Here is a 27,669-nt window from a genome sequence, read left to right as displayed (position 1 = left end):
ATAGACTGGACATAAGGAACCCCGTTTGAGTATCGCTGTCTCCCATCACCCCTCGATAGAACCGTCTTGTTGCAAGGAAAACAAGTATTCAACCCAGGGCTCCCACTGATTCAGCGATATTGGTGTGTTGCAATGATTTTATATGTTCATACGGGGAAAATATGTGTTGTGTGTTTAATATCCAAACGTTACTTAAAATGTTATGATGCTATTGACTTATATAACCATATAACAATTACAGCACAGAAACAGGCCATCTCTGCCCTTCTAGTCCGTGCCGAACGCTACTCTCACATCGTCCCACCAACCTGCACTCAGCCCATAACCCTCCGTTCCTTTCCTGTCCATATACCTATCCAATTTTTCATTAAATGATAATATCGAACCTGCCTCTACGACTTCTACTGGACTTACTTCAAGCTCCCCTGTCCTTCCCTGATAATTGACTTATCGCTATATTCATGCGAGGAAAATATGCGCTGTATGTTTAATATTAAATTCATTAGATAAACCCTTTAAGAAACGAAATTGAGTGTATTAGCCATTTATCACCTATATTCCGGTGGTGATTAACACCCTCCCGAACAGAATCGCCAAAAACGATTTGTAGAAAAAATGAGCACGTACATGCATGTGCACTGGTGCCCGCGCAAGGCTTCATGGTCATTGTAGTGTCTTTGTAAACAACGTATTTGGCTGTACTCTTGTCCGTTGGCAACACTACTCCCCCCCCCCTCCCCCCCCGGTGGTCGGCTGGTCCACAAGAATATTGTCAATACGAAACCGGTCCGCAGTGCAAAAAAGGTTGGGGACACCTGGTGTAAGGAATCTGGAGCAGCACCTGGATGACCTTCGACTCATACGGGAGAATGAGGCAGTCATAGATGAGAGCTACAGGGAGGTAGTCACACCTAGGCTGTCGGAAGCAGGTCGTTGGGTGACAGTCAGAGGGGGGAAAGCAAAGGTGAGTAGACAGGTAGTGCAGAGCACCCCTGCAGCCATTCCCCTGAATAATAAGTTTACCCTCCTGGATACTGTTGGCGGGAACGACCGACCAGGTGTGAACCACGGTGGCAGGGCCTCCGGCACTGAGTCTGACCCTGTGGTGCAGAAGCATGGGACGGAGAAGAGGAGAGCTGTTGTCATTGGAGACTCTACAGTCAGGGGAGCAGACAGGAGATTTTGTGGACGTGAGAAGGACACCCGCATGGTTTGTTGCCTCCCGGGTGCCAGGGTCTGGGATGTCTCTGACTGGGTGCACGACATCCTGGTACGAGAGGGAAAGCAACCAGAAATCGTGATATATGTTGGGACCAACGACAAAGGCAGGAAGTGGGATGAAGTCCTGAAGTGTGAGTTTCGGGAAGTAGACAGAAGGCTGAAGAACAGGATCTCAAGGGTGGCGTTCTCAGGATTGCTGCCAGTGCTGCGTGACAGTGATGGTAAGAATTGGAGAAGATGGCAGTTGAATGCGTGGCTGAGGAGTTGGTGCAGGGAGCAGGGTTTTAGATTTTTGGATCATTGGAATCTCTTCAAGGGAAGGTGGGACCTGTACAGATTTATGGGTTGCACCTGAACTCGAGGGGGAGCAATATCCTTACAGGTAGGTTCGCTGGCATGGTTCGGCAGGGTTTAAACTAATTTGCGAGGGGGATGGAACCCAGAGCGATAAAGCAGTGAAAGAAGTGCATGGAGTAAAGCCAGATCTAACATATAGAGAGGCTCTGAGGAAAGAGAAGCAGAATAAACTGTGTAAAGACAGTAAGGCAGAAGGGCTGAAATGTGTGTACCTCAATGCAAGAAGCATCAGGAATGAAGGTGATGAACTGAGAGCTTGGTTACATACATGGAATTATGATGTAGTGGCCATTACAGAGACTTGGCTGGCACCAGGGCAGGAATGGATTCTCAATATTTCTGGATTTCAGTGCTTTAAAAGGGATAGAGAGGGCGGAAAAAGGGGAGGAGGGGTGGCATTACTGGTCTGGGATACTATTACAGCTACAGAAAGGGTGGGTAATGTAGCAGGATCCTCTTTTGAGTCAGTACGGGTGGAAGTCAGGAACAGGAAGGGAGCAGTTACTCTATTGGGGGTATTCTATAGGCCGCCTGGTAGCAGCAGAGATACAGAGGAACGGATTGGGAGGCAGATTTTGGAAAGGTGCAAAAATAACAGGGTTGTTATCATGGGTGACTTTAACTTCCCTAATATTGATTGGCACCTGATTAGTTCCAAGGGTTTAGATGGGGCAGAGTTTGTTAAGTGTGTCCAGGACAGATTCCTGTCACAGTCTGTGGACAGGCCGACCAGGGGGAATGCCATACTAGATCTAGTACTAGGTAATGAACCGGGTCAGGTCACAGATCTCTCAGTGGGTGAGCATCTGGGGGACAGTGACCACCGCTCCCTGGCCTTTAGCATTATCATGGAAAAGGATAGAATCAGAGAGGACAGGAAAATTTTTAATTGGGGAAGGGCAAATTATGAGGCTATAAGGCTAGATCTTGCGGGTGTGAATCGGGATGATGTTTTTGCAGGGAAATGTACTATGGACATGTGGTCGATGTTTAGAGATCTCTTGCAGGATGTTAGAGATAAATTTGTCCTGGTGAGGAAGATAAAGAATGGAAGGGTGAAGGAACCATGGGTGACAAATGAGGTGGAAAATCTAGTCAGGTGGAAGAAGGCAGCATACATGAGGTTTAGGAAGCAGGGATTGGATGGGTCTATTGAGGAATATAGGGAAGCAATAAAGGAGCTTAAGAAGGGGCTGAGAAGAGCATGAAGGGGGCATGAGAAGGCCTTGGTGAGTAGGGTAAAGGAAAACCCCAAGGCATTCTTCAATTATGTGAAGAAAAAAGGATGACAGGAGTGAAGGTAGGACCGATTAGAGATAAAGGTGGGAAGATGTGCCTGGAGGCTGTGGAAGTGAGCAAGATCCTCAATGAATACTTCTCTTGGGTATTCACCAATGAGAGGGAACTTGATGATGGTGAGGACAATATGAGTGAGGTTGATGTTCTGGAGCATGTTGATATTAAGGGAAAGGAGATGTTGGAGTTCTTAAAATACATTAGGACGGTAAGTCCCCGGGGCCTGATGGAATATTCCCCAGGCTGCTCCATGAGGCGAGAAGAGATTGCTGAGCCTCTGGCGAGGATCTTTACGACTTCGTTGTCCATGGGAATGGTACCGGAGAATTGGAGGGAGGCGAATGTTGTTCCCTTGTTCAAAAAGGGTGGTAGTGATAGTCCGGGTAATTACGTCTGTGTTGGGAAAGCTGTTGGAAAAGATTCTTAGAGATAGGATCTCTGGGCATTTAGAGAATCGTGGTCTGATCAGGGTCAGTTACATTGCTTTGTGAAGGGCAGATCATGTCTAACAAGCCTGATAGAGTTCTTTGAGGAGGTGACCAGGCATATAGATGAGGGTAGTGCAGTGGATGTGATCTATATGGATTTTAGTAAGGCATTTGACAAGGTACAACATGGTAGTCTCATTCAGAAAGTCAGAAGGCAGGGAAGTTTGGCCAGGTGGATTCAGAATTGGCTTGCCTGCAGAAGGCAGAGGGTCATGGTGGAGGGAGTACATTCAGATTGGAGGATTGTGACTAGTGGTGTCCCACAAGGATCTGTTCTGGGACCTCTACATTTCGTGATTTTTATTAATGACCTGAATGTGGGGTAGAAGGGTGGGTTGGCAAGTTTGCAGACAACACAAACGTTGGTGGTGTTGTAGATAGTGTAGAGTATTGTCAGAGATTGCAGAGAGACATTGATAGGATGCAGAAGTGGGCTGAGAAGTGGCAGATGTTGTTCAACTCGGAGAAGTGTGAGGTGGTACACTTTGGAAGGACAAACTCCAAGGCAGACTACAAAGTAAATGGCAGGATACTTGATAGTGTGGAGGAGCAGAGGGATCTGGGGGTATATGTCCACAGATTCCTGAAAGTTGCCTCACAGATGGATAGGGTAGTTAAGAAAGCTTATGGGGTGTTAGCTTTCATAAGTCGAGGGATAGAGTTTAAGAGTCGCGATGTAATGAAGCAGCTCTATAAAACTCTGGTTAGGCCACACTTGGAGTACTGTGTCCAGTTCTGGTCATCTCACTATAGGAAGGATGTGGAAGCATTGGAAAGGGTACAGAGGAGATTTACCAGGATGCTGCCTGGTTTAGAAAGTATGCATTATGATCAGAGACTAAGGGAGCTAGGGCTTTACTCTTGGAGAGAAGGAGGATGAGAGGAGACATGATAGAGGTGTACAAGATAATAAGAGGAATAGATAGAGTGAATAGCCAGCGCCTCTTCCCAAGGGCACCACTGCTCAATACAAGAGGACATGGCTTTAAGGTAAGGGGTGGGAAGTTCAAGGGGGATATTAGAGGAAGGTTTTTTACTCAGAGAGTGGTTGGTGTGTGGAATGCACTGTCTGAGTCAGTGGTGGAGGCAGATACACTAGTGAAGTTTAAGAGACTACTAGACTGGTATATGGAGGAATCTAAGGTGGGGGCTTATATGGGAGGCAGGGTTTGAGGGTCAGCACAACATTGTGGGCTGAAGGGCCTGTACTGTGCTGTACTATTCTATGTTCTATGTTCTAATAAGACGAAAGAGCTGATTGTGGACTTCAGGAAGGGTAAGATGAAGGACCACATACTAATCATCATAGAGGGATCAGAAGTGGAGAGAATGAACAGCTTCAAGTACCTGGGTGTCAAGATCTCTGAGGATCTAATCTGGTCCTAACATATCGAAGTAGTTATAAAGAAGGCAATACAGTGGCGATACTTTATTAGGAGTTTGAAGAGACTTGGCATGTCAACAAATACACTCAAAACCTTCTGCAGTTATACAGTGGAGAGCATTCTGACAGGCTGCATCAGTGTCTGGTATGGAGGGTCTACTGCACAGGACTGAAAGAAGCTAGGTTGTAAATCTAGTCAGCTCCATCTTGGGTACTAGCCTACAAAGTACACAGGACATCTTCAGAGAGCAGTGTCTCAGAAAGGCAGCGTCCATTGTTAAGCACCTCCAGCACCCAGAGCATGCCCTTTTTTCACTGTTACCATTAGGTAGGAGGTACAGAAGCCTGAAGGCACATACTCAGTGATTCAGGGACAGCTTCTTCCCTTCTGCCATCCACTTCCTAAATGGACATTGAATCTTTGTACACTACCTCACTCTTTTTAATATACAGTATTTCTGTTTTTGCACTTTTTTTGTAATCTATTTAATATACTTAATGAATTTACTTGTTTATTTATTATTATTTCATTTATTATTTTTTCTCTCTGCTAGATTATGTATTGCATTGAACTGCTGAGCTAAGTTAACAAATTTCACATCACATGCCAGTGATAATAAACCTGATTCTGATTCTGATTAACTGCTGACATCTGGATTGGACAGCGTTGTTTTGTCTGGTTTGCCCACTTGGAAAACAACATGAGTCAAGCTAGAAGCAGTGATCTTGAGGTCAGGACAAAAGAGCAATAAAACTTACTGGGAAATATTTGGTGAGTAGAGTTGACAATGTTCAGAACGGATATAATAAAATTGTTAAGAAGATTAATGATTTAATACTATTAGGGGTTTCTTGGTACAAGTAATGCAAAATATCTCTCAAGTGCAGCCTCAAAAGTAGATGGAAGAACAGCTTTGGAGAAAGCAGGAGCAGCTTAAGTGCAGGAAGAAATTGCAGTCAAGATGGCCAAAGTGAAACGCAGGGGCTTCCAGGGCTGTGGATGCCAAACGTGCTCCAGCAGGACAGTTCCATAGTGTGTGCTCCTATGTTAACATGGTACAGAGAAAATCCATCATACTTGATGTCAATGTGGATACATTTGTTTCTCAAATGTTTATGAACGATAAGTTTGGACCACAAGAAGGAGTTCAGGGTGTTCAATCTCAGCTTACATTAAGGAGGCACTCTGAATCTGTGTCACATCCAACAGCACTAGGGGTTTCTGAGGACATTATTTTACAGTACGGTGAAACTCGTGCTTCAGATGATAGAAGTCTAAATAGTGCACTGGAAGCCATAAGGACATGAAAAGAAATAGCAAACAGTGGTGCAACAGTGCATTCCATCTCTGCCTAAAAGAGAGATTCAAATCTTTGATGGATATCATTCATTAATGGGGGCTTTCAAGAATAGCATTCAAGGCAAGACTGATGATTATGGCACACATCCTCTATTTTCACAAACAGTTCACTGGAGGTTACCCAAAAGAGCTAGTCAAAAATTGCCAGTGAACCTACCCAGAGCAAGGATAACTAAAGCCCCAAGCTTTAACTCAGGAAGATCTTGGTGATGAGCATGCTGTGGGCAACATGGAAAAGGCTCCTTCTTGGCTGCATATCAAATCAGAGGTTGTGAAAGCTCTTCAAATCTACAGACTTCTTCTTAGAGTCTGCTGTGATGCATTGGAAGAAGTCAAGTGCATTTTAAAGCTCTGACCAGCAACAAATCCAGACATTAGAAGTTGAGAGGAAGGGATTTCACTCAGGTGTACCGACCGAGTAGAAAAAGGCAGCGGCAGATCGTAGCAATTTATTTGGAGCTCTGACCAGTGACTAATTGGCATTTGGGAGCTCTGACAGGTGACTAATCCGACAACAGAAGTTTGAGAGGAGGAGATTTCACTCAGGTTCACTAACCAAGTAGAAAAAGGCAGCGGCGGATCACAGCAGTTAATTTGTAGCTCCAACCAGTGACTAATTTGTGTTTGAGCATGATTAACAAGTACAAATTAAGGGAAGGCAGGGCCAAGTTCAGCGGCCATAGTTAGAGTGAACATATAAAATTGAACATAGAAATCATAAAAGGCCCTTCAGCCCACAATGTTGTGCCGACCATGTAACCTACTCTAGAAACTGCCCAGAAATTCCCCACGGCATAGCCCTCTATTTTCCTGAGCTCCATGTAGTTACTTAAGAATCTCTTAAAAGACCCTATTGTATCTGCTTCCACCACTGCCAAAGCTGGTAGTGCATTCCACACACCCACAACTCTCCTTGTGAAAAACTTACCCCTGACATTCCCTCGGTACCTATTTCCAAGCACCTTAAAACTATGACCCCTTCTGTTAGCCATTTCAGTCCTGGGAAAAAGTCTTTGGCTATCCACACGATCAATGCCTCTCATCATTTTATAGACCTCTATCAGCTCACCTCTCATCCTCTGTCGCTCCAAGGAGAAAAGACCAAGTTCATTCAACCTATTCTCATAAAGCATGCTCCCCAATCCAGGCAACATCATTGTAAATCTCCTCTGCATTCTCTCTATAATATCTACATCCTTCCTGTAATGAGGTGACCAGAACTGAACACACTGCTCCAAGTCGGGTCTAACTAAGGTCTTGTATAGTTTTTACCTCACAGCTCTTGAACTGAGTTCCATGCTTGATGAAGGCCATTACACATTACACCTTCTTAACAACACTGTCAACCTGTGCAGCAGCTTTGAGTGTCCTATGGACATGGACTCCAATATCTCGCTGATCCTCCACACTGTCAAGAGTCTTACATTAATATTATAATTAATGCCTTCAAATTTGACCTACCGAAATGAACAACTTCACACTTTTCTAGGTTGAACTCCATCTGCCACTTCTTAGCCCTGTTCTGCATCCTAATGATGTCCCACTGTAAACTCTGACAGCCCTCCACACTATCCACAACACTCCCAACTTTTGTGTCATCAGTAAACTTACTAACCCATCCTCTACTTCTTCTTCCAGGTGATTTATAAACATCACAAAAGGAGGGGACACAGAACAGATCCCTTCGGAACACCACTGGTCACCGTCCTCCATGCAGAATATGAACCATCTACAACCACCCTTTGCCTTCTGTGGGCAAACCAGTTCTGGATTCAGAAAGCAAGGACTCCTTGGTTCCCAAGACTCATTACTTTCTGAATGAGCCTCACATGCAGAACCTTATCCAATGCCTTACTGAAATCCATGTATGCTACATCTACTGCTCTACCTTCATCGATGTGTTTTGTTACATCCTCAAAGAATCCAATCAGGCTTGTAAGGCACGACCTGGCCTTGACAAAGTCAATGCTGACTACCCCTAATCAGATTATGCCTCTCCAAATGCTCATAAATTCTGCCTCTCAGGATCTTCTCCAACACTTGCCCACCACTGAAGTAAGACTCACTGGTCTATAATTTCTTGGGTTATCTTTACTCCCTTTCTTGAACAAAAGAACATTTGCAACCTTCCAGTCATCTGGTACCTCTTCTGGCCCTATGGCAAAGTGCTCGGCAGAGGATGGCGCTCATTGCTAGGTGTCAGAGGGCTGGTCAGAGGCTCGAAATTTTTGGACAGACTCAGAGTCCGCTGCAGTGGGGTGCTTCCAATAGTGTATTATCAGCAAGTTTGCGGCGCTTGGAGGTTCATGGCAGGGAGAGTTTCTCCCTTCTACTGCCTGCGTGAGATGATAAGGCTATAGAAACTTTGAGACTTTATTTTACCGTGCCCATGGTCTGCTCTTTATCAAATTACGATATTGCTTTGCAATGTTGTAACTATGTTGTAATTATGTGGTTTTGTCAGTTTTAGTCTTGGTTTGTCTTGTGTTTCTGTGATATCACTCTGGAGGAACATTGTATCATTTTTTTAATGTATACATTTCTAAATGACAATAAACGAGGACTGAGTGTGCTCATAATCTAATCTAATCTAATCTAATTTTTATAGATGCACCGTAGAAAGCATTCTTCTAGGGTGCATCACAACCTGGTATGGAAGTTGTCCTGTCCAAGACCGGAAGAAGCTGCAGAAGATCATGAACACAGCCTAGCACATCACAGAAACCAATCTTCCATCCTTAGACTCACTTTACACCACATGCTGTCGGAGCAGTGCTGCCAGGATAATCAAGGACACGACTTTTCATCCCTTTTCCCTCCGGGAGAAGGCTCAGGAGCTTGAAGACTTGTACGGCCAGATTTGGGAACAGCTTCTTTCCAACTGTGATAAGACTGCTGAATGGATCCTGACCTGGATCTGGGCCGTACCCTCCAAATATTCGGACCTGCCTCTCGGTTTTTTGCACTACCCCACTTTCCCTTTTCTATTTCCCTATTTCTATTTATGATTTATAATTTAAATTTTTATTATTTACTATCGATTTGTACTCCAGGGAGCGCGAAGCGCAGAATCAAATATCGCTGTGATGATTGTACGCTCTAGTATCAATTGTTTGGCGACAATAAAGTAAAGTAAGTAAGTAAATCATTAGAAAGGGATGACATAGGATTGGAAGGTGTAGAATCTCTATGGATTGAGTTAAGAAATGACAAGGGCAAAAGGACCCTAATTGCAGTTGTATATAGGTCTCCAAACAGCAGCAGGGGTGTGGATTACAAATTACAGCAGGAGATAGGAAAGGCATGTCAGAAAGGCAATGCCATGATAATCGTTGGGGATTTTAACATGAAAGTGGATTGGGAAAACCAGGTCAGTACTGGACCTCAAGAGAGAGAATTTGTAGAATGTCTAAGGGATGGCTTTTTAGAACAGCTTGTTGTTGAGCCCACTAGGGGGTCAGCTGTGCAGGATTGGGTGTCGTGCAATGATCCAGAGGTGATAAGAGAGCTTAAGGTTAAGGAACCCTTAGGGAACAGTGATCACATCATGATCGAGTTCTCATTCAAATTTGAGAGGGAAAAAAATAAAATCCAATGTGTTGGTATTTGAGTGGAATAAAGGAAATTACAATGACGTGAGAGGGGAACTGGCCAAAGTTGACTGGAAACAGACACTATCAGGAAGGTCAACACAGCAGCAATGGCTGGAGTTTCTGCAAAAAAATGAGGGAAGTGCAAGACAGATATATTCCAAATAAGACTAAATTTTCAAATGGAAGAAGGACACTACAATGGCTGACAAGAGAATTCAGAGTAAAAGTGAGGACATACAAGGAAGCCAACCCTAGTGGGAAAATAGAGGATTGGGAAGCTTTCAAAAACTTGCAGAAAGAAACTAAGAAGGTTAGAAAGGAAAAGATAAATTATGAAAGGAAGCTGGCGACTAGGATCAGAGAAGATACGAAAAGCTTTTTTAAGCATATAAAAGGTAAAATAGAGTCGAGGGTTGATATAGGACCAATAGAAAATGACGCTGGAGATATTGTAATGAGAGATGCAGAGATGGCAGAGGAACTGAATGTGTATTTTGCATCAGTGTTCACAGTGGAAGACATCTGTAGTGTACCAGACATTCAAGAGCACCAGGGAAGTGAAGTATGTACAATGAAAATTACGACTGAGAAGGTACTCAGGAAGCTTAATGGTCTGAGGGTGGATAAATCTCCTGGACCTAACAGAATGCACCCTCGGTTTCTGAAGGAAGTAGCTGGAGAGATTTTAGAGACATTAACAATGATCCTTCAAGAATTGATAATTGATAGCATTATACCAGATGACTGGAAAATTACAAATGTTATTTCGCTATTTAAGAAGGGTGGGAAGCAGCAGAAAGGAAACTATAGACCTGTTAGCCTGACATCAGTGGTTGGGAAGTTGTTGGAATCGATTGTTGGGGACGAGATTACGGAGTACCTGGGGGCACATGACAAGATAGGCCAAAGCCAGCATGGTTTCCTGAAAGGAAAATCCTGCCTGACAACCCTACTGCAATTTTTTGAGGAAATTACAAGCAGGGTAGACAAAGGAGATGCAGTAGATGTGGTGTACTTGGATTTTCAGAAGGCCTTTGATAAGGTGCCGCACATGAGGCTGCTTAGCAAGATAAAGGCCCATGGAATTACAGGGAAGTTAGTAGCATGGGTGGAGCATTGGCTGATCAGAAGAAAACTGAGTGGGAATAAAGGGATCCTGTTCTGGCTGAACTTCCACAGTTGTCGGTGTTGGAACCACAGCTTTTTACAATGTATGTAATGATTTGGACTATGGGATTAATGGATTTGTGGCTAAATTTGCCAATGATACAAAGATTGGTGGAGGAGCAGGTAGTGTTGAGGAAACAGAGAGCCTGCAGATGGAATACAGGGTCAGAAAGTATATAGTCATATACTTTTGTAGAAGAAATGAAAGAGTTCGCTATTTTCTAAATGGAGAGAAAATACAAAAAAAACAGCGATGCAAAGGGACTTGGGAGTCCTCGTGCAGGATTCCCTAAAGGCTAATTTGCAGGTTGAGTCTGTGGTGAGGAAGGCAATTGTGATGTTAGCATTCATTTCAAGAGGAATAGAATATAAAAGCAAGGATGTATTGATGAAACTTTATAAAATACTGGTGAGTAGTTTTTGGCTCCTGATCTTAGAAAGGATGTGCTGAAACTGGACAGCATTCAAAGGAGGTTCTCATAAATGATTCCAGATTGAATAGCTTGTCATCTGAAGAGCATTTGTTGACTCTGGGCCTGTACTCACTAGAATTCAGACGAATCCTCATTAAGTTCATCTGCCATTTCTTTGTCTCCTATTACTACCTCACCTGCACCATTTACCAGTGGTTCAATATCATTCTCACCTCCCTTTTACTCTTTATATAACTTAGCAAACTTTTCATTCAGCGCTTTATATTATTGGCTAGTTTTCCCTCATATTCAATCTCTTCCCTCCCTATAGCTTTTTAGTTGCCTTTTGTTGGATTTTAAAAGCTTCCCAATCATCCAACTTCCCACTCACTTTTGCTGCCTTATATGCCCTTTCCTTGGCTTTTATGCAGTCCTTAACTTCCCTTGTCAGCCATGGTTGCCTACCCCTGCCATTTGAGAACTTCTTCCTCTGTGGGACTTATCTATCCTGCGCTTTGTGAACTATTCACAGAAACTTCAGCCATCTCTGCTCTGCCATCATCCCCGCCAGTATGCTCCTCCAATCCAGCTGGGCAAGTTCCTCTCTCATGCCTCTGTAATTCCCTTTATTCTATTGCGATATTGATACATGGGACTTATGCTTCTCCCTCTCAAACTACAGTATGAATTCAATCATATTATGATCACTGCCTCCTAAAATTTCTCTTACATTACGCTCCCTAATAAGAACAGGTTATTACACAACACCCCATCTGAGATAGCATTTCCCCAAGTAGGATCAAGCGCAAGCTGCTCTAAAATGCCATCTTATAGACAGTCAATAAACTCCCCCCTTGCAATTTGACACCAGCCTGATTTTCCTAATCGCCTTGCAGATTGAAGTCCCCCATTACAATTGTGACATTATCCTTATTATGTGCCTTTTCCAGCTTCCTTTGCAATCTCAACCTCACATCTTGGCTACTATGTGGAGGCCTATATATGATTCCCATGATTTTTTTTTAGCCTTGCGTTTCTTAACCCCCCCCCCCACAAAATTCGACTTTTTCTGACCCTATGTCACCCCTTTCTAAAGATGTAATTCCATCTCTTACCAACAAAGGCACATCACTGCCTATGCCTTCCTGCCTGTCCTCTCAACACAAGATATATCCTTTGATGTTAAGCTCCCAACTATGACCTGCTTTCAGCCACGACTCATAGCGACCAATTTCTAATTTGTCGACTTTATTCTGGCCTTCTATCCTTGGAGCGACGGAGGCTGAGAGGTGACCTGGTAGAGGTGTATAAGATGATGAGAGGCATTGATCGTGTGGATAGTCAGAGGCTTTTTACCAGGCTAAAATGGCTATCACGAGAAGGCACAGTTTTAAGGTGTTTGGAAGTAGTTACAGAGGAGATGTCAGGGGTAAGTTTTTTTACGCAGAGTGGTGAGTGCCTGGAATGGGCTGCCAGGGACGGTGGTGGAGGCGGATACGATAAGATCTTTTAAGAGACTCCTGGATAGGTTCATGGAGCTTAGAAAAATAGAGGACTATGGGTAACCCTGGGTAATTTGTAAAGTAAATACGTGTTCAGCACAGCACTGTGGGCCGAAGGGCCTGTTATTGTGCTGTAGTTTTTTCTACGTTTGTTCCCAATGCTAAGTGCATTTAAATACAGCACCTTCAGTTCTGCATTCTTTGCTTTTTTTTAAATTTTGTCTCTGTGGTACAATTTAACTCTTTGCTCTGTTTGTGTCTGTACCCAATCATTGGCTTGTCCTTCCTTATATTCAGGTTACACCCATCATCTACTTGTAAACCTGCTGGGTCATCCTCAGCTCCATCATACTGGTTCCCATCCCCCTGCCATATTAGTCCTTATCGACTGGTCAGTGGTGGAAGGAGGGAGCAGCTTCAACTTTCTGGGTGTCAGCATCTGACAGGATTTATTCTAACTCCAACACACTGAAAATAAGCTGTAACTCATTAGGAGTTTGAGGAGATTAGGCAAGTCACCAATGTCTTTCGCAAATTTCTATAGATGTATCATGAAGAACGTTCTGTCTGTTGCATCACCACCTTGTATGGAGGCTCCAATGCACTGGGTTGAAAAAAGCAGCAGACAGTTGTAGACTCAGTCAGCTGCATCATGGCCACAAGCCTCTCCATTCTGGAGGTCACCTTCAAGCTGCAAAAATTCAAAGCCTCATGCTTCGAGCAAGAAAATCGTCAGCTGAATCAGTACTTTGGACAATTTAGGAGTAGGTGAAAGATGCATGAAAGGAAATCGTCCTATTTATTGCAAGTTTAGCTTGACCTACAGTTATTAGCTATCTTCTACCTTGGGTCCATGCTAAGTACCAGATTTCTATGTATTTCCAGCATCAATACCGAGTTTTCAGCTGCCTTGATGCACTTTCTGGAATTTTATAAAACTTACCAAATTTTAACTACTTTGCACACTTCTATTTTAAGATAGCAAACTATTCTTACATGTTCTTTATAAAAAAAATCAATATTTACATGCTCAATGTCATTACTTCAGTGCGGTTACATAAATAAAACCAGTTTTAATGTTTGAAATGTTAAATCCCATTTTCAGTGAATATAACTGTAGATTACAACATTGTATTCAAGAAGTTCTGTGGTTTCAATACAATGACTCAAATACTCAAATTTGTTATTACACATTTACCTAATTAGCCGCATTCCATACTGATATTCCCACTGTACAGGTGCTCGACCATGAATAAAGCAACAATCTTCATTAATATTTTTCAACACACCAAAGCACTTCGTACTTTGCACTTAAAATCAAAATGAAAACAAAACTGACAATCAGTACAGCTATGTGTATTTTAAAATATAATTATTGGGTTATGAGGTTTACAAGATGACCAAAAGCAAAATTTACAAGCTTGACATGAACAAAAGATGTTTGCAGCTATCTGTCCCGCAGAACGATGCCGTCACTTTGCTGGTGTTCCAGCTGAATTTCAGCTAATGAGTGGATATTTCAGACAATTCTTTCCCTTACAGAAAGCCAAAACTAATTTCTATATGATCTAAGGAACACAAAACCTTACACAACACATTCTGCTCTCAACTGTGGCTCTGCTTTATACAATATACTATCTCACAAAAGAGCACTACTTTAACTGGTAGACTGTAGATAAAGGAGAGCCCCGATGATTTCTAAACAGAAAAGGTGTATCATTCAGATTTTTACTTTGAATTTCTAAAAGTAATGTACTGACCCTGAGTTAGCGATTACAAGTAGTTGAAAATTTTGATATAAAATGTAATTAATATTACAATGAAAACTGAAATGTATATAGGTGAAATATTGCCTTCAGATTTTATTATATAGAAACAATGTCAGTATGATGATTTACTGACTGTCAAACCGTAGGAAGCTGCTCAGGCTGCTGACAAGTTTAACTCAAGGACGAATTAACAAATTAGCAATTTTGAAATTTAATTTCCAGATTCAGCTCTCTCAAAACAAAATCCAGTGACTTTAACATCAAGTTCTGTTAACATTGGAGTCAATTCTGGTGGCTGTGTTGTAGCTTCCTTACAATTGTTTGAAAAAATTCCAGAGCCAACAAGTTTCTTTGTGAAAAGGCTCAACAAGCACGGCTCTAATTGCTGTGCAACTGGATATAACTACCTCCCTAAAATTATACCAGGTATCTAGCAGATATTAACTTGACAACATAACCAATACATTTGTGCATCAATACCCAAGTGATTTCGAGATAAATAAGTTTGCTTCTGTACAGATACTTAACCACATTATTAAATGAAAGTTGCTATGTATTTTCCTGCACACAACCTTGTTTCTTTAAATAGGTAAAAAGCAAATAAAAAATGCCTTAAAGACTTACTAAGTTAGAGTTCACATATCTATAGATTGGAAGCCTAGTGGACTGTGTGATTGAACACGATGACACAGATAAAGTGATGGCAATTGAAGCAACAAACATCACTGATGAAATTTTAAGAGAAGTTTGTAATTGATTGTTGTCATCAGCTGGCATAAATGAGAATAGTTCTTCATTTTAAAAAAGCCATTTTGTGAGGCTTTCTTGTAACCTTGCATGATTATCTTAACCTCAGGAGTAAGATTATAACCAAACAGCTAACTAACAGAATTAACCGAGAGGGGTCACTGCTGCAAGCAGAGTTATTGGGAAGTATTTTCCTCGGCTCTATGGGGGCAGCAAACTGAGGAATATCAGTGCTGGTGAACTCAAATTCCAGGTGGCAATCAAACCCAAAGCAGCCACTGCCGCTTTCTTCACCACTACCTTCGTCACCTGAAAGATAAAAAAAATTTATTTTTTTTTGGCATTCCAAATAAATGCAGTGAATTAGAATAGTTTGAACATGGAATTAAGAGTTATTGGCAAAAAAGATAAAATAAACTGTTTTAATGACAGAAAGCAGAGTTGTGGCAAGTAGCCCAATGAATTAGCATGGCTGATTTATCTCAACCCCACTCTCCTGCCTTCTCCCCATAACCTTTGACACCCTGACTAATAAAGAACCTATCAACCTCCGCTTTAAATATACCTAATGACTTGGCCTCCACAGCCACCTGTGCCAATTAATTCTACAAATTCACCATTATCTAGCTAAAAACTCGACGTAGATTGGAGGATCACATCACTGAGCATCTTCACCCTAACCATCACAAAAGGTGGGTTTTCCCAGTTGTTACTGATTTTACTTCTTCTTACCATTCTGACACATTGCTCCATGGCCTTGTCTACTGCCACAAAGAGGCCATTCTCCAGGATGGAGGAGCTACACCTCATATTCTGGTTGGGCATCCTCCAACTGATGGCATGAACACTGATTTCTCTAGCTTCTGGTAATTTCACCCCTCCCCCTTCTCTCTTTTTCCATTCCATTCTGGCTCTCCTCTTATCCCTGCTTCTCACTTGTCCATCATCTTCCTCTGATAACTCTCCTTCCCTTACTCTGATGGTCCACTCTCCTCTCCTATCAGATTCTTTCCTCTTCAACTCTACACTTCTTATACCTATCACCTCCCAGTTTCTTACTTCATCCCCCTAGCCCACGCACCTGGTTATACTCCTATCAGCTGCCAGCTTGTACTCCGTCCCCTTCCCCTCCCCCTTGCCCACCTTCCTATTCTGGCATCTACCCCCTTTCTTTCCAGACCTGATGATGGGTCTCAGTTCAAAATGTCCACTGTTTATTTCTATGCCTAGATGCTGCCTGACCTGAGTTCCTCCAGCATCTTGTGTGTGTTACTCTGGCTTTCCCACATTTGCAGAATCTATTATGTTTATGAGCTGTGGTAAATTACCGGCTTTCAGACTAGAGGATGATGCACAATAATATTGGCACTGGACTTTTTGATTTACATTAATGACTTGGATATGGATCGATCTGCAGACATACTGGAGTGAGAAGGATAGTAAAATGCAAGAAGCCTGTGGGCTCAATCAGAATTTTCCAGAATTAATTTTATTTATTTTTTACCATTTACATGTATCAATGATGATGGGATGAAAATATATTTTCAAGATGGATCATCATTAAATGGAGAAGAAGTTGGAAATGTTCCCATACCCCTGAAGTACTTGTTCAATTTAGTGACAGAGGGCAGGATTGGGAGGTGTAATTGTTACAATCTAGGTGAATAAATCCAGTAATAATGATTTAGGTAATGGATGGGATATCAATTAATCGGACTGCTTTGCACTGGAATACTGTCAAGAGAGTTGTTGGAAGCATACATATCTAGGGAAGTAAAGAATGTTATCATGGTTGGGACTTGTAAATTATAAACAGTAGAATGCCATTTGGGTATCAGAGGCAATTCATTTCCAATTTCTGAGCTACTCCTGTATCTTTTTGCATCACCAATAAAATGTTGGGGTATCTCAGCAGGTCAGACAACATCTACGAAGGGAAAATAAACAGTAAATGTTTTGAGCCAAGATGATGGAAGTAAGGCCACTGATGAAACAATTGATTATGGCTGGGCTAAGATCATTGCTCTGAGGACTCCAGCAATTAAGTTCTAGGGATGGAATATGCCTTCAACAACTGCAACCATCTTCTTTTGACTAAGGTATCACTCCTATCCAGTCACTGGATTGCTTTTCTCCTGAACCACCTATCCTATGTTTTACCAAAGATCTTTGATGCTATATTCAGCCAAGTATGCCCAAACATCAAGAATAGATCAACTTGATGATCCATGTTTAGAATGAAAAAGTCAATGGTCCTGGCCAAACATAAACTGGGAATTGATGAGAAAGTTACAAGTTCATAAATGCCACTTTGAGAACTGCTAACAAATCACTGGTGACTGAGAGATATTGGAAAGTAATTGTTGTTCGTCCATCATTGACGTCGATGAAGAACTCGACGCCATTATGATGGTGTCGAGACTAGCACGTGACTTGGATTTAAGTGAGGGAGAGTTGCACAGCGTCAGCCTCACTCTCTCTTCCCAATTCCCATCTGGATCCAGTGGCAAGACAGAGTCTAGACGGCTGGAGATGGGACTAGGCGCAGTGGATGACCAGGACGTCTTCTGTGTCTTGTCCTGCTCTACACGTTCCACGACGCTTGCAGAGACCGCCTTCTTGACCGTTGGACTTTCCATTGGTCTCGTCCGCTCAATACGCCGGAGTCTGTCTTCACATGCTGGGATAGACAACTCCCTATCTCACCGAGGGTTTGAGACCCGTCGGCTACCCTAATTAAGTAATTATTGGGACAGGGAATTATTCTGCTTTTGTGAACAGAACCCAGGTAGGTAAATGCCAGGGCTTTTTCTTGGCAAGAGGTGCTGCTGGTTAAGGAGAACAGGTTGTCATTTCTACAAATACGATGCTGTCTGTTCCATTTCATCCGCTGTACATGGTGCTATCAAACCATTCCTTCCAATCCCATGGTGAATAGAAATGGCTGAAGACAGGTTTCTGTAATGATGGAAATTTTAGGAGGAAGCAGTGACAGATTATGCATTCACAACATTTGACTGAACATATTATAACTGCTTCAGCCTTGAGAGAAAGTAATGTTTAGGGTTACAGGAAAGGAGTAAAGGATCTAATTGCTCTACGGGGATTCAAGTGTCAAAGTTGCCATCTTCTGTGTTCTAACAATTATATAACTTTAGAACACCAGCTAAATCACATGGCCAAGACTGGGTAAAAATCTGTTAATGGAATGAGGAGTGAGCACAGGAAGGAGGTAAAAGTGTGTGTCTCATTGATGAGTTAATTGAAAAATTGGGCTGCAGCTGCCAATAAAAAGAAGGGAAGATCAAGTGGAGTGGCCACTGTCTGAGTGCCTGAGTTTAAGAGAGGTCTTGAGGCTTGGGGGTTTTGAAGCTCTGAATCTTGGGAGGATGGGCTAAATCTAATTGGGGTTGGTCAAAGGCCTGAGCAGGTTGTTGAAAGTTTTCTCTCAGGCAGGAAGCACCTGAGATGACAAAGTTAGTGAATGGGAGCTGGCATTGGGTGATAGGAATCGTATGGACTAAGATTAATGGCAGGTTTCTGGGAAACGAATATATAAGTGGCTGATTGAGCACTGTAGTGGCTCATCATTCAGCGATGAAGGCAGTAGACAGGATTTAAATAAAAGGAAGGGAGGGAAAGTGTATGGTTTTGTTGAGTTTTGAATGAGAACCTGTTTCTAATATCAATTTAATTAGACTAACTAAGGATTTGAGAAAAGCATCAAGAAATATTGTGGGCAGATATATCGAGGAACAACTGCGCAGGCATGTGGATGTCAGCAAGTTCGACTGGCCGGAAGAGTTTAAAACGAAGACAGCTTTATAGAGCAGGCGTTAGAGGAGAGGGCGATGGATTAAAGGGAGACAAGTAGGAGGACTTAGGCTCAACAGGACTTCAGCAATAACCGGTTGAGGCGAGGTAAGTTACTTGTGAAGAATAGGAATAGGAAGTATGTCTGTGAGGCCGGTTTTCTGTACTGGGTGTCAGATGTGGGATGTCCGGGAGAAGCCCAACTTTCCAGATGGCCACATCTGCGCCAGAAGCATTGAGCTGCAGCTTCATAGGGACCGTTTTAGGGAACTAGAGATACAGTTCAATGATCTTCGTCTGGTCAGGGAAAGTGAGGAGGCAATAGAGAGGAGCTATAGGCAGGTAATCACACTGGGACTTCAGGAGACAGATCAGTGGGTAACAGTCAGGAGAGGGAAGGGCAGGAGTCAGATACCAGAGAGTATCCTTGTGGCTGCCCCCCCTTAACAATAAGTACTCCTGCTTGAGTACTGTTGGGGGGAACGACCTCCCTGGGGGAAGCAACGGTGGCCGCGCCTCTGGCACAGAGTCTGGCCCTGTGGCTCGGAAGGGTAGGGAAAGGAAGAGGGTGGCAACATTCATAGGGGACTCTATAGTTACGGGGTCAGGCAGGCAATTCTGTGGACACAGGAAAGAAACATGGATGATAATTTGCCTCCCAGGTGCCAGGGTCCGGGATGTTTCTGATCGTGTCCACGATATTCTGAAGTGGGAAGGTGAACAGCCAGAGGTCGTGATATATATTGGTACCAATGACATAGATAGGAAAAGGGAGCAGGTCCTGAAAACAGACTACAGGGAGTTAAGAAGGAAATTGAGAAGCAGGACCTCAAAGGTAGTAGTCTCAGGGTTACCACCTGTGCCACGTGACAGTGAGTACAGGAATAGAGTAAGGTGGAGGATAAATGCGTGGCTGAGGGATTACAGCAGGGGGCAGGGATTCAGATTTCTGGATCATTGGGATCTCTTTTGGGGCAGGTGTGACCTGTACAAAAAAGACGGGTTGCACTTGATATTGGTCCCCAAATATCCCTGGTCGGGAGGTTTGGTAAGGCTATTGGAGAGAGTTTAAACTAGAATTGCTGGGGGGTGGGAACCGAACTGAAGAGATGGAGGAAGGGACTGTTGGCTCACAAAGCTTGTACACAGTGTGAAAGAGAGGATAAACAGGTGATAGAGAAGGGACGCGCTCAGACCGATGGTTTCAGATGTGTCTATTTTAATGCAAGGAGTATCATGAATAAAGTGGATGAGCTTAGAATGTGGATCAGTACTTGGAGCTATGATGTTATGGCCATTACAGAGACTCGGATGGCTCAGAGGCAGAAACCGCTACCTTGAATGCCAGGCTTCAGATGTTTCAGACACGATAGGGAGGGAGGCAAAAGAGGTGGGGGCGTGGCACTGTTGATTAGAGGTAGTGTCACGGCTGCAGAAAAGGAGGAAGACATGGAGGGATTGTCTACTGAGTCTCTGGCGGTGGAAGTTAGGAATAGGAAGGGGTAAATAACTCGACTGGGTGTTTTATATAGACCACCTAATAGTAACAGGGACATCAAGGAAGAGATAGGGAGACAGATTCTGGAAAGGTGTAATAATAACACGGTTGTCGTGGTGGGAGATTTTAATTTCCCAAATATTGATTGACATGTCCCTAGAGCCAAGGGTTTAGATGGGGTGGAGTTTGTTAGGTGTGTTCAGAAAGGTTTCTTGACACAATATGCAGATAAGCCCACAGGAGGAGAGGCTGTACTTGATTTGGTATTGGTAAATAAACCTGGTCAGGTGTCAGATCTCTCAGTGGGAGAGCATTTTGGAGATAGTGATTGCAATTCTATCTCTCCTACCATAGCATTGGAGAGAGATAAGAACAGACAAGTTAGGAAAGCGTTTAATTGGAGTGAGGGGAAATATGAAGCTATCATGCAGGAACTTGGAAGCTTAAATTGGGAACAGATTTTCGCAGGGAAATGTACGGCAGAAATGTGGCAAATGTTCAGGGGATATTTGTGTGGTGTTCTGCATAGGTATGTTCCAATGAGACAGTGAAAGGATGGTAGGGTACATGAATCATGGTGTACAAAGGCTATTGAAAATCTAGTTAAGAAGAGAAAGTGCAGTCGACGTTTCAGGCCGAGACCCTTCGTCAGGACTAACTGAAGGAAGAGTGAGTAAGGGATTTGAAAGTTGGAGGGGGAGGGGGAGATCCAAAATGATAGGAGAAGACAGGAGGGGGAGGGATGGAGCCAAGAGCTGGACAGGTGATAGGCAAAAGGGATACGAGAGGATCATGGGACAGGAGGTCCGGGAAGAAAGACAAGGCGGGGGGGGGGGAACCCAGAGGATGGGCAAGGGGTATATTCAGAGGGACAGAGGGAGAAAAAGGAGAGTGAGAGAAAGAATGTGTGCATAAAAATGAGTAACAGATGGGGTACGAGGGAGAGGTGGGGCATTAGCAAGTTAGAGAAGTCGATGTTCAGGCCATCAGGTTGTTATATTCCATCTGGGTAGCCTCCAACCTGATGGCATGAACATCGACTTATCTAACTTCCGCTAACGCCCCACCTCCCCCTCGTACCCCATCTGTTACTTATTTTTATACACACATTCTTTCTCTCACTCTCCTTTTTCTCCCTCTGTCCCTCTGAATATACCCCTTGCCCATCCTCTGGGTTCCCCCCCCACCGCCTTGTCTTTCTTCCCGGACCTCCTGTCCCATGATCCTCTCGTATCCCTTTTGCCTATCACCTGTCCAGCTCTTGGCTCCATCCCTCCCCCTCCTGTCTTCTCCTATCATTTTGGATCTCCCCCTCCCCCTCCAACTTTCAAATCCCTTACTCACTCTTCCTTCAGTTAGTCCTGACGAAGGGTCTCGGCCTGAAACGTCGACTGCACCTCTTCCTAGAGATGCTGCCTGGCCTGCTGCGTTCACCAGCAACTTGTATGTGTGTTGCTTGAATTTCCAGCATCTGCAGAATTCCTGTTGTTTAAGAAGAAAAGAAAAGCTTATGAACGGTTCAAAAAACTATGTAATAATAGAGATCTAGAAAGTTATAAGGCTAGCAGGAAGGAACTTAAGAATACAATTAGGAGAACCAGAAGGGGCCATGAGAAGGCCTTGGCAAGCAGGATTAAGGAAAACCCCAAGGCATTCTACAAGTATGTGAAGAACAAGAGGATAAGATGTGAGAGAATAGGATCGATCAAGTGTGACAGTGGGAAAATGTGTATGGAACCCGAGGAGGTAGTGGAGGTACTTAATGAATACTTCACTTCAGTATTCACTATGGAAAAGGACCTTGGCGATTGTAGGGATGACTTACAGTGAATTGAAAAGCTTGAGCATATAGACAATAAGAAACAGGATGTGCTAGAGCTTTTGGAAAGCATGAAGTTGGATAAGTCACTGCGACCAAACGAGATATACCCCAGGCTACTGTGGGAGGCAAAGGAGGAGATTGCTGAGCCTCTGGCTAAGAGCTTTGTATCATCAATGGGGACAGGAGAGATTCCTGAGGATTGGAGGGTGGCAGATGTTGTTCCCTGATTCAAGAAAGGGAGTAGAGATAGCCCAGGAAATTATAGAGGAAGTTGAGGGATGGTTAGTAAACTTGCTGATGACACAAAGATTGGGGGTGTTGTGGATAGTGTGGAGGGTTGTCAGAGGTTACAGCGCGACATCGATGGGATGCAGAATTGGGCTGAGAAGTGGTAGATGGAGTTCAACCCAGATAAGTGTGAAGTGGTTCATTTTGGTAGGTCAAATATGATGGCAAAATATAGTATTAATGGTATGTATTAATGTGGAGGATCAGGGGGATCTTGGGGTCCATGTACATAGAACACTCAAAGCTACTGCGCAGGTTGACTCTGTGGTTAAGAAGGCATATGGTGCATTGGCCTTCATCAACCATGGGATTGAGTTCAAGAGCTGAGAGGTAATGTTACAGCTGTATAAGACCCTGGTCAGACCACACTTGGAGTACTGTGCTCATTTCTGGTCACCTCACTACAGGAAGGATGTAGAAACTATAGAAAGGGTGCAGAGAAGATTTACAAGGATGTTGCCTGGATTAGGGAGCATTCCTCAAGAGAATAGGTTGAGTGAACTTGGCCTTTTCTTCTTGGAGCGACGGAGGATGAGAGGTGACCTGATAGAGGTGTATAACATGATGAGAGGCATTGGTCCCGTGGATAGTCAGAGGCTTTTTCCCAGGGATGAAATAGCTAACGTGAAAGGGCACAGTTTTAAGGTGCTTGGAAGTAGGTACAGAGGAGATATCAGGGTAAGTTTTTTTACGCAGAGAATGGTGAGAGTGTAGAATGGGCTGTCAGCGACTGTAGTGGAGGCGGATCCAATAGGGTCTTTTAAGACACTCCTGGATAGGTACATGGATGGAGCTTAGAAAAATAGAGGGCTATGGGTAATTTCTGAAGAGAGGACATGTTCAGCACAGCATTAAGGGCCGAAGGGCCTGTATTGTGCCGTAGGTTTTCTATGTGTCTATGTTTCAAAATGTTTAAGAGATGGGACACCTTTAGTATTTTGTGAAGATAGTGAGCAGTGTGAGAAAGTTTGGGGTTAAAAGCTGCAAAGGAAGAAAAGTAACCCCAAGAAATTATATTGCACAACTGTGGCTTTGGACCATGTTAGAAATAATTTAGTCAGGGATAAAAGTTGTAGATGCTAAACATTTAACAGGGTTTCGTGATAGAGTTCGACCAGATAGCTTATTGGTGTTGATTAAATTTGATGGAGAAAATTGCTGAAGATTTAATTTAGGTTATATGCTTATATGGGTCAAGTCTCAAAATTTTTCAATGCCAGAAGTGTGGTCATGTAGCAGCTGTGTGTAAGGGTGAAAAGAAGTGTGTAGATGTGGTGGAGAACATGATCATGGCAATTGTGAAGGAGGTGTTCATCTGAACTGTAGCAACTGTGGAGAAGAACATAACTCTGTTTATGCAGGGTGTCCTGTACATAAGAAAGCTGAGCAAGTACAGCATGTCTGGGTGGAAATGGGCATATTATATGCACAGGCTCTGCAGAAAGTACAGAAGACAATGACACCTATTAATATCCAAGAATACAGATAGTTTAAAGAGAGTATATAAAGTGCATAATTGTATAGCAAAGGATTTTCTGATTGTTGATAAAAAACTAAAGTTTTTCAATTTCATGACAGATGTGGTAAATTGTATTGCAGGAAATAAAAGGAGGACAGAAAAAAAATTACATTAAAGGCTGCAGAAAAACATCTAGAGATAAAAGACAACACTAAGTTATTAATGATGCCTTACAAGGAGGAGTCAATAATGTTGAGACTTCAAAGGAGGGTTATAAAGGTTTTTCTAATATTTTAATGGAACGCTAGAAACCTGTTAGCTAATGGTCAAGAGTTTAAGAATCCTATTGAAAATATGGGGGCACTAGCCAATAATAAAAAAGCAGGACACCAGAAGTTTTTTCATTTATATAAAAAGGGGGGTGAGAATTGATATTGGACCACTTGAAAATGACGCTGGTGAAGAAGTAATGGGGTACAAAGAAATGGTAGATGAACTTAATGGGTACTGTTTTCACTGTGGAAGACACTAGCAGTGTGCCAGAGGTCTGTGAGTGTCAGGGAGCAGGAGTGATTGCCATTGCTATTACAAAGGACAAAGTGCTAGGCAATGAAAGGCCTTAAGGTGGATAAGTCACCTGGACCAGATGGACGACATCCCAGAGTCCTGAGAGAGGTTGCTGAAGAGATAATGGATACATTGGTCTTGATCTTTCAAGAATCACTTGATTCTGGCAAGGTCCCAGAAGAGTCACTCCAATTTAAGAAAGGAGGAAAGCAAAAGAAAGGAAATTATAGGCTAGTTAGCCTAACCTCAGTGGCTGGGAAGGTGTTGGAGTCTATTATTAAGGAGGAGGTTACAAGATACTCAGAGACTAATGATAAAGTAAGTCGAAGTCAGCATGGTTTCTGTAAAGGAAATCTGGCCTGACAAATCTGTTAGAGCTCTGAGGAAGTAACAAGTAGGGTTGGCAAGGGAGAGGTAGTGGATGTCATTTACTTGGATTTTCAGAAGGCATTTGATAAGGTGCCACACTTAAGACAAGATAAAATCCTAAGGCGTTACAGGAAAGGTACTGGCATGGATAGAGGAATGGCTGACAGGCAGGAGACAGCGAGTGGCAATAAAGGGGCCTTTTCTGGTTGACTACCAATGACTAGTGGTGTTCCTCAGGGGTCACTATTGGGACCGCTGCTTTTCACTTTGTTTGTCAGTGCTTTAGATAATGGAATTGATAGCTTTGTGGCAAAGTTTGCAGATGATACAAAGATAGGTGAAGGAGTAGGTAGTGCTGAGGAAGAAATGCAATTGCAGAAGGACTTAGACAAATTGGAAGAATGGGCAAAAAAGTGGTAGATGAAATACAACGTTGAGAAATGTATGATAATGCATTTTGATAAAAAGAACAATAGTGCGGACTATTATCTAAATGGGGAGAAGGTTCAAACATCAGAAGTGCAAAGGAACTTGGGAGTCCTCATGCAAAACTCCCAGAAGGTTAATTCACAGGTTGAGTCTGTGGTAAAGAAGGCAAATGCAATGTTGGCATTTATTTCAAGGGGGCAAAAACATAACAACAAGGAGATAATACTGAGGCTTTATAAGACAGTAGCCAGGCCTCACTTGGAGTATTTTCAACAGTTTTGGGCCTCGTATCTCAGAAAGGATGTGTTGTCATTGGAGAGAGTCCAGAGGAGGTTCTCGAGGATGATTCTGGGAATGCAGGGTTAACATATGAGGAGCGTTTGGTGGCTTTAAGCCTGTACTCACTGAAATTTAAAACAATGTGTGGGGAATCTCATTGAAACCTACAAAATGTTGAAAGGACTAGATAGGGTGGATGTGGAGAGGATGTTTCCTATGGTGGGGTTATCCAGAACAAGAGGGCACAGCCTCAAAATTGAGGGGCAACCCTTTAAAACAGAGGTAAGGAAGAATATTTTAGCCAGAGTAGTAAACTTGTGGAATGTTCTGCCAGAGACTATGATGGAGGCCAAGTCCATGCGTATATTTAAGGCAAAAGTTGATCATTTCCTGATCAGTCAGGGCATCCCAGGTGTATGGGGTTGAATGGAATCTGGATCAGCCATGATAGAATGGTGGAGCAGACTCAATGGGCTGAATGGCCTAATTCTGCTTCTAAGTCTTATGCTTTTATGGTCTTATATACCAAATAAAAATTGAAGTTATATGTGTACAGGAGATCTGGCTGAAATATTGTTGAAGTTTTAAGATACAAAGTTATGTTGATATAAGATGCAATCAAAAAAAATCGGCAATGGAGGAAGAGTGGCTAACTGTTAAAAATGGGATGGCACACAGAGTTTTGGAGATTGGGGTTGTTTATGAGTCTACTGTGGTTGTAATTTGGGGAAAGAATAGTAAAGTATAGATAATAATTTTTTATAACCGTTGTGAAAGGTTAACACCTGATACATTGGAAAGTGCGGGTGGAAATAGGAAAAACAAGGTTATGTGGTGTGGGAATTTTAATGCTCATAGTACTATGTGGGGTTGTGGTGACACAAAGGTGAACGGGATGGTGGTTGGAGACTATCTGGAAGAAAAGTGTTTGGTGTGAATAAGGTAGGAGTACCAGGATAAATCTATTTAACACCACCATTTCTGCTATATATCTTAGACTGGCATCTGAGGATATAGCAAGTGTGTGTAACTGCAAAGTGTATAATGATACAAAAGTGGGGAGAGATAATTGTCCCATTATGGGAAAGATGTGTATCACAGGAATGGTTTTCATATCCCCAGATAGAATTTTAAAAGGGCAAATTGGGCTATATTTGATAATTTATGTGAAAGTAGATTTCTTGATCACTTGGTTTTGAAGGATATCAAGTTGAGCAATCATTAATACCTTGTGTTTTGTACTCAACTCAATAGCTAAGAAATCAATTCCCAGATCACTGGGAGATAATAAAAGGAAGGTTGTTCCCTGGTGACGAGGTTTCTCACAGGTCAGCGATGCTTGTTTAAAAGGAGACCCTCGTGGGCATTCGGGCTCATTCCGGCAGCCCAATCAGTGGCAGGAGCAAGCCACAGCGACGAGGTTTCATGCAGGTCAGCGACACTTGTTTAAAGGTAAGAAGGGACAAGTGACGCAGCCAGTGTTGGGAGCAAGCCCGCAGTACAAGTAGGAGTGTCAGGCTTTGACTCAAGAGGCTTCAACAAGCAGAGGCTGAGTCCAAAGACAGGGGTTAGAAGATTTGATCTTGGTTGCTCAGTGCAGGCAGGATGGCAATGGAATGCTCCTCCTGTAGGATGTGGGAATTCATGGAACCTGATGGTCTCCCTGATGACTACACCTGCAGGAAGTGCAGCCAACTCCAGCATTTGATAGATATGACTTTTGAGCAGGTGATTACACCCTGAGTGCAGAATTCGGGAGTAGATGGGTGAACACTGAGAGGGGAAAAGTGAGAAGAAAGTCTGTACAAGGTCCCCTGCGGCCATTTCCCTCAATAATAGGTATATCCC

At 43.0% G+C, this 27,669-nt stretch overlaps 1 protein-coding gene across 2 annotated transcripts in view; it reads right to left on the bottom strand.

The window, feature by feature from the left end:
• Positions 1–13,804: 13,804 nt before the first annotated feature.
• Positions 13,805–27,669, bottom strand: part of LOC134353191 (glypican-4-like) — a 201,182-nt gene continuing 187,317 nt past the window's right edge. Inside the window, exon 9 of one of the 2 annotated variants that reach the window (XM_063061210.1) lies at positions 13,805–15,606. In XM_063061210.1, coding sequence (XP_062917280.1) covers positions 15,392–15,606 — 215 coding nt within the window. In that variant the 3' untranslated portion in view covers positions 13,805–15,391. Of the gene's footprint in view, positions 15,607–16,557; positions 18,256–27,669 lie in introns of those variants that run through there. The other variant, XM_063061211.1, reaches the window with a different exon arrangement.

This window comes from Mobula hypostoma, chromosome 10 (genome assembly GCF_963921235.1).
Source record: "Mobula hypostoma chromosome 10, sMobHyp1.1, whole genome shotgun sequence".
Classification (NCBI taxonomy): Eukaryota; Metazoa; Chordata; class Chondrichthyes; order Myliobatiformes; family Myliobatidae; genus Mobula; species Mobula hypostoma.
Note: the sequence above shows the minus strand (reverse complement) of the source record. Positions and strands in the feature narration are given on the sequence as shown.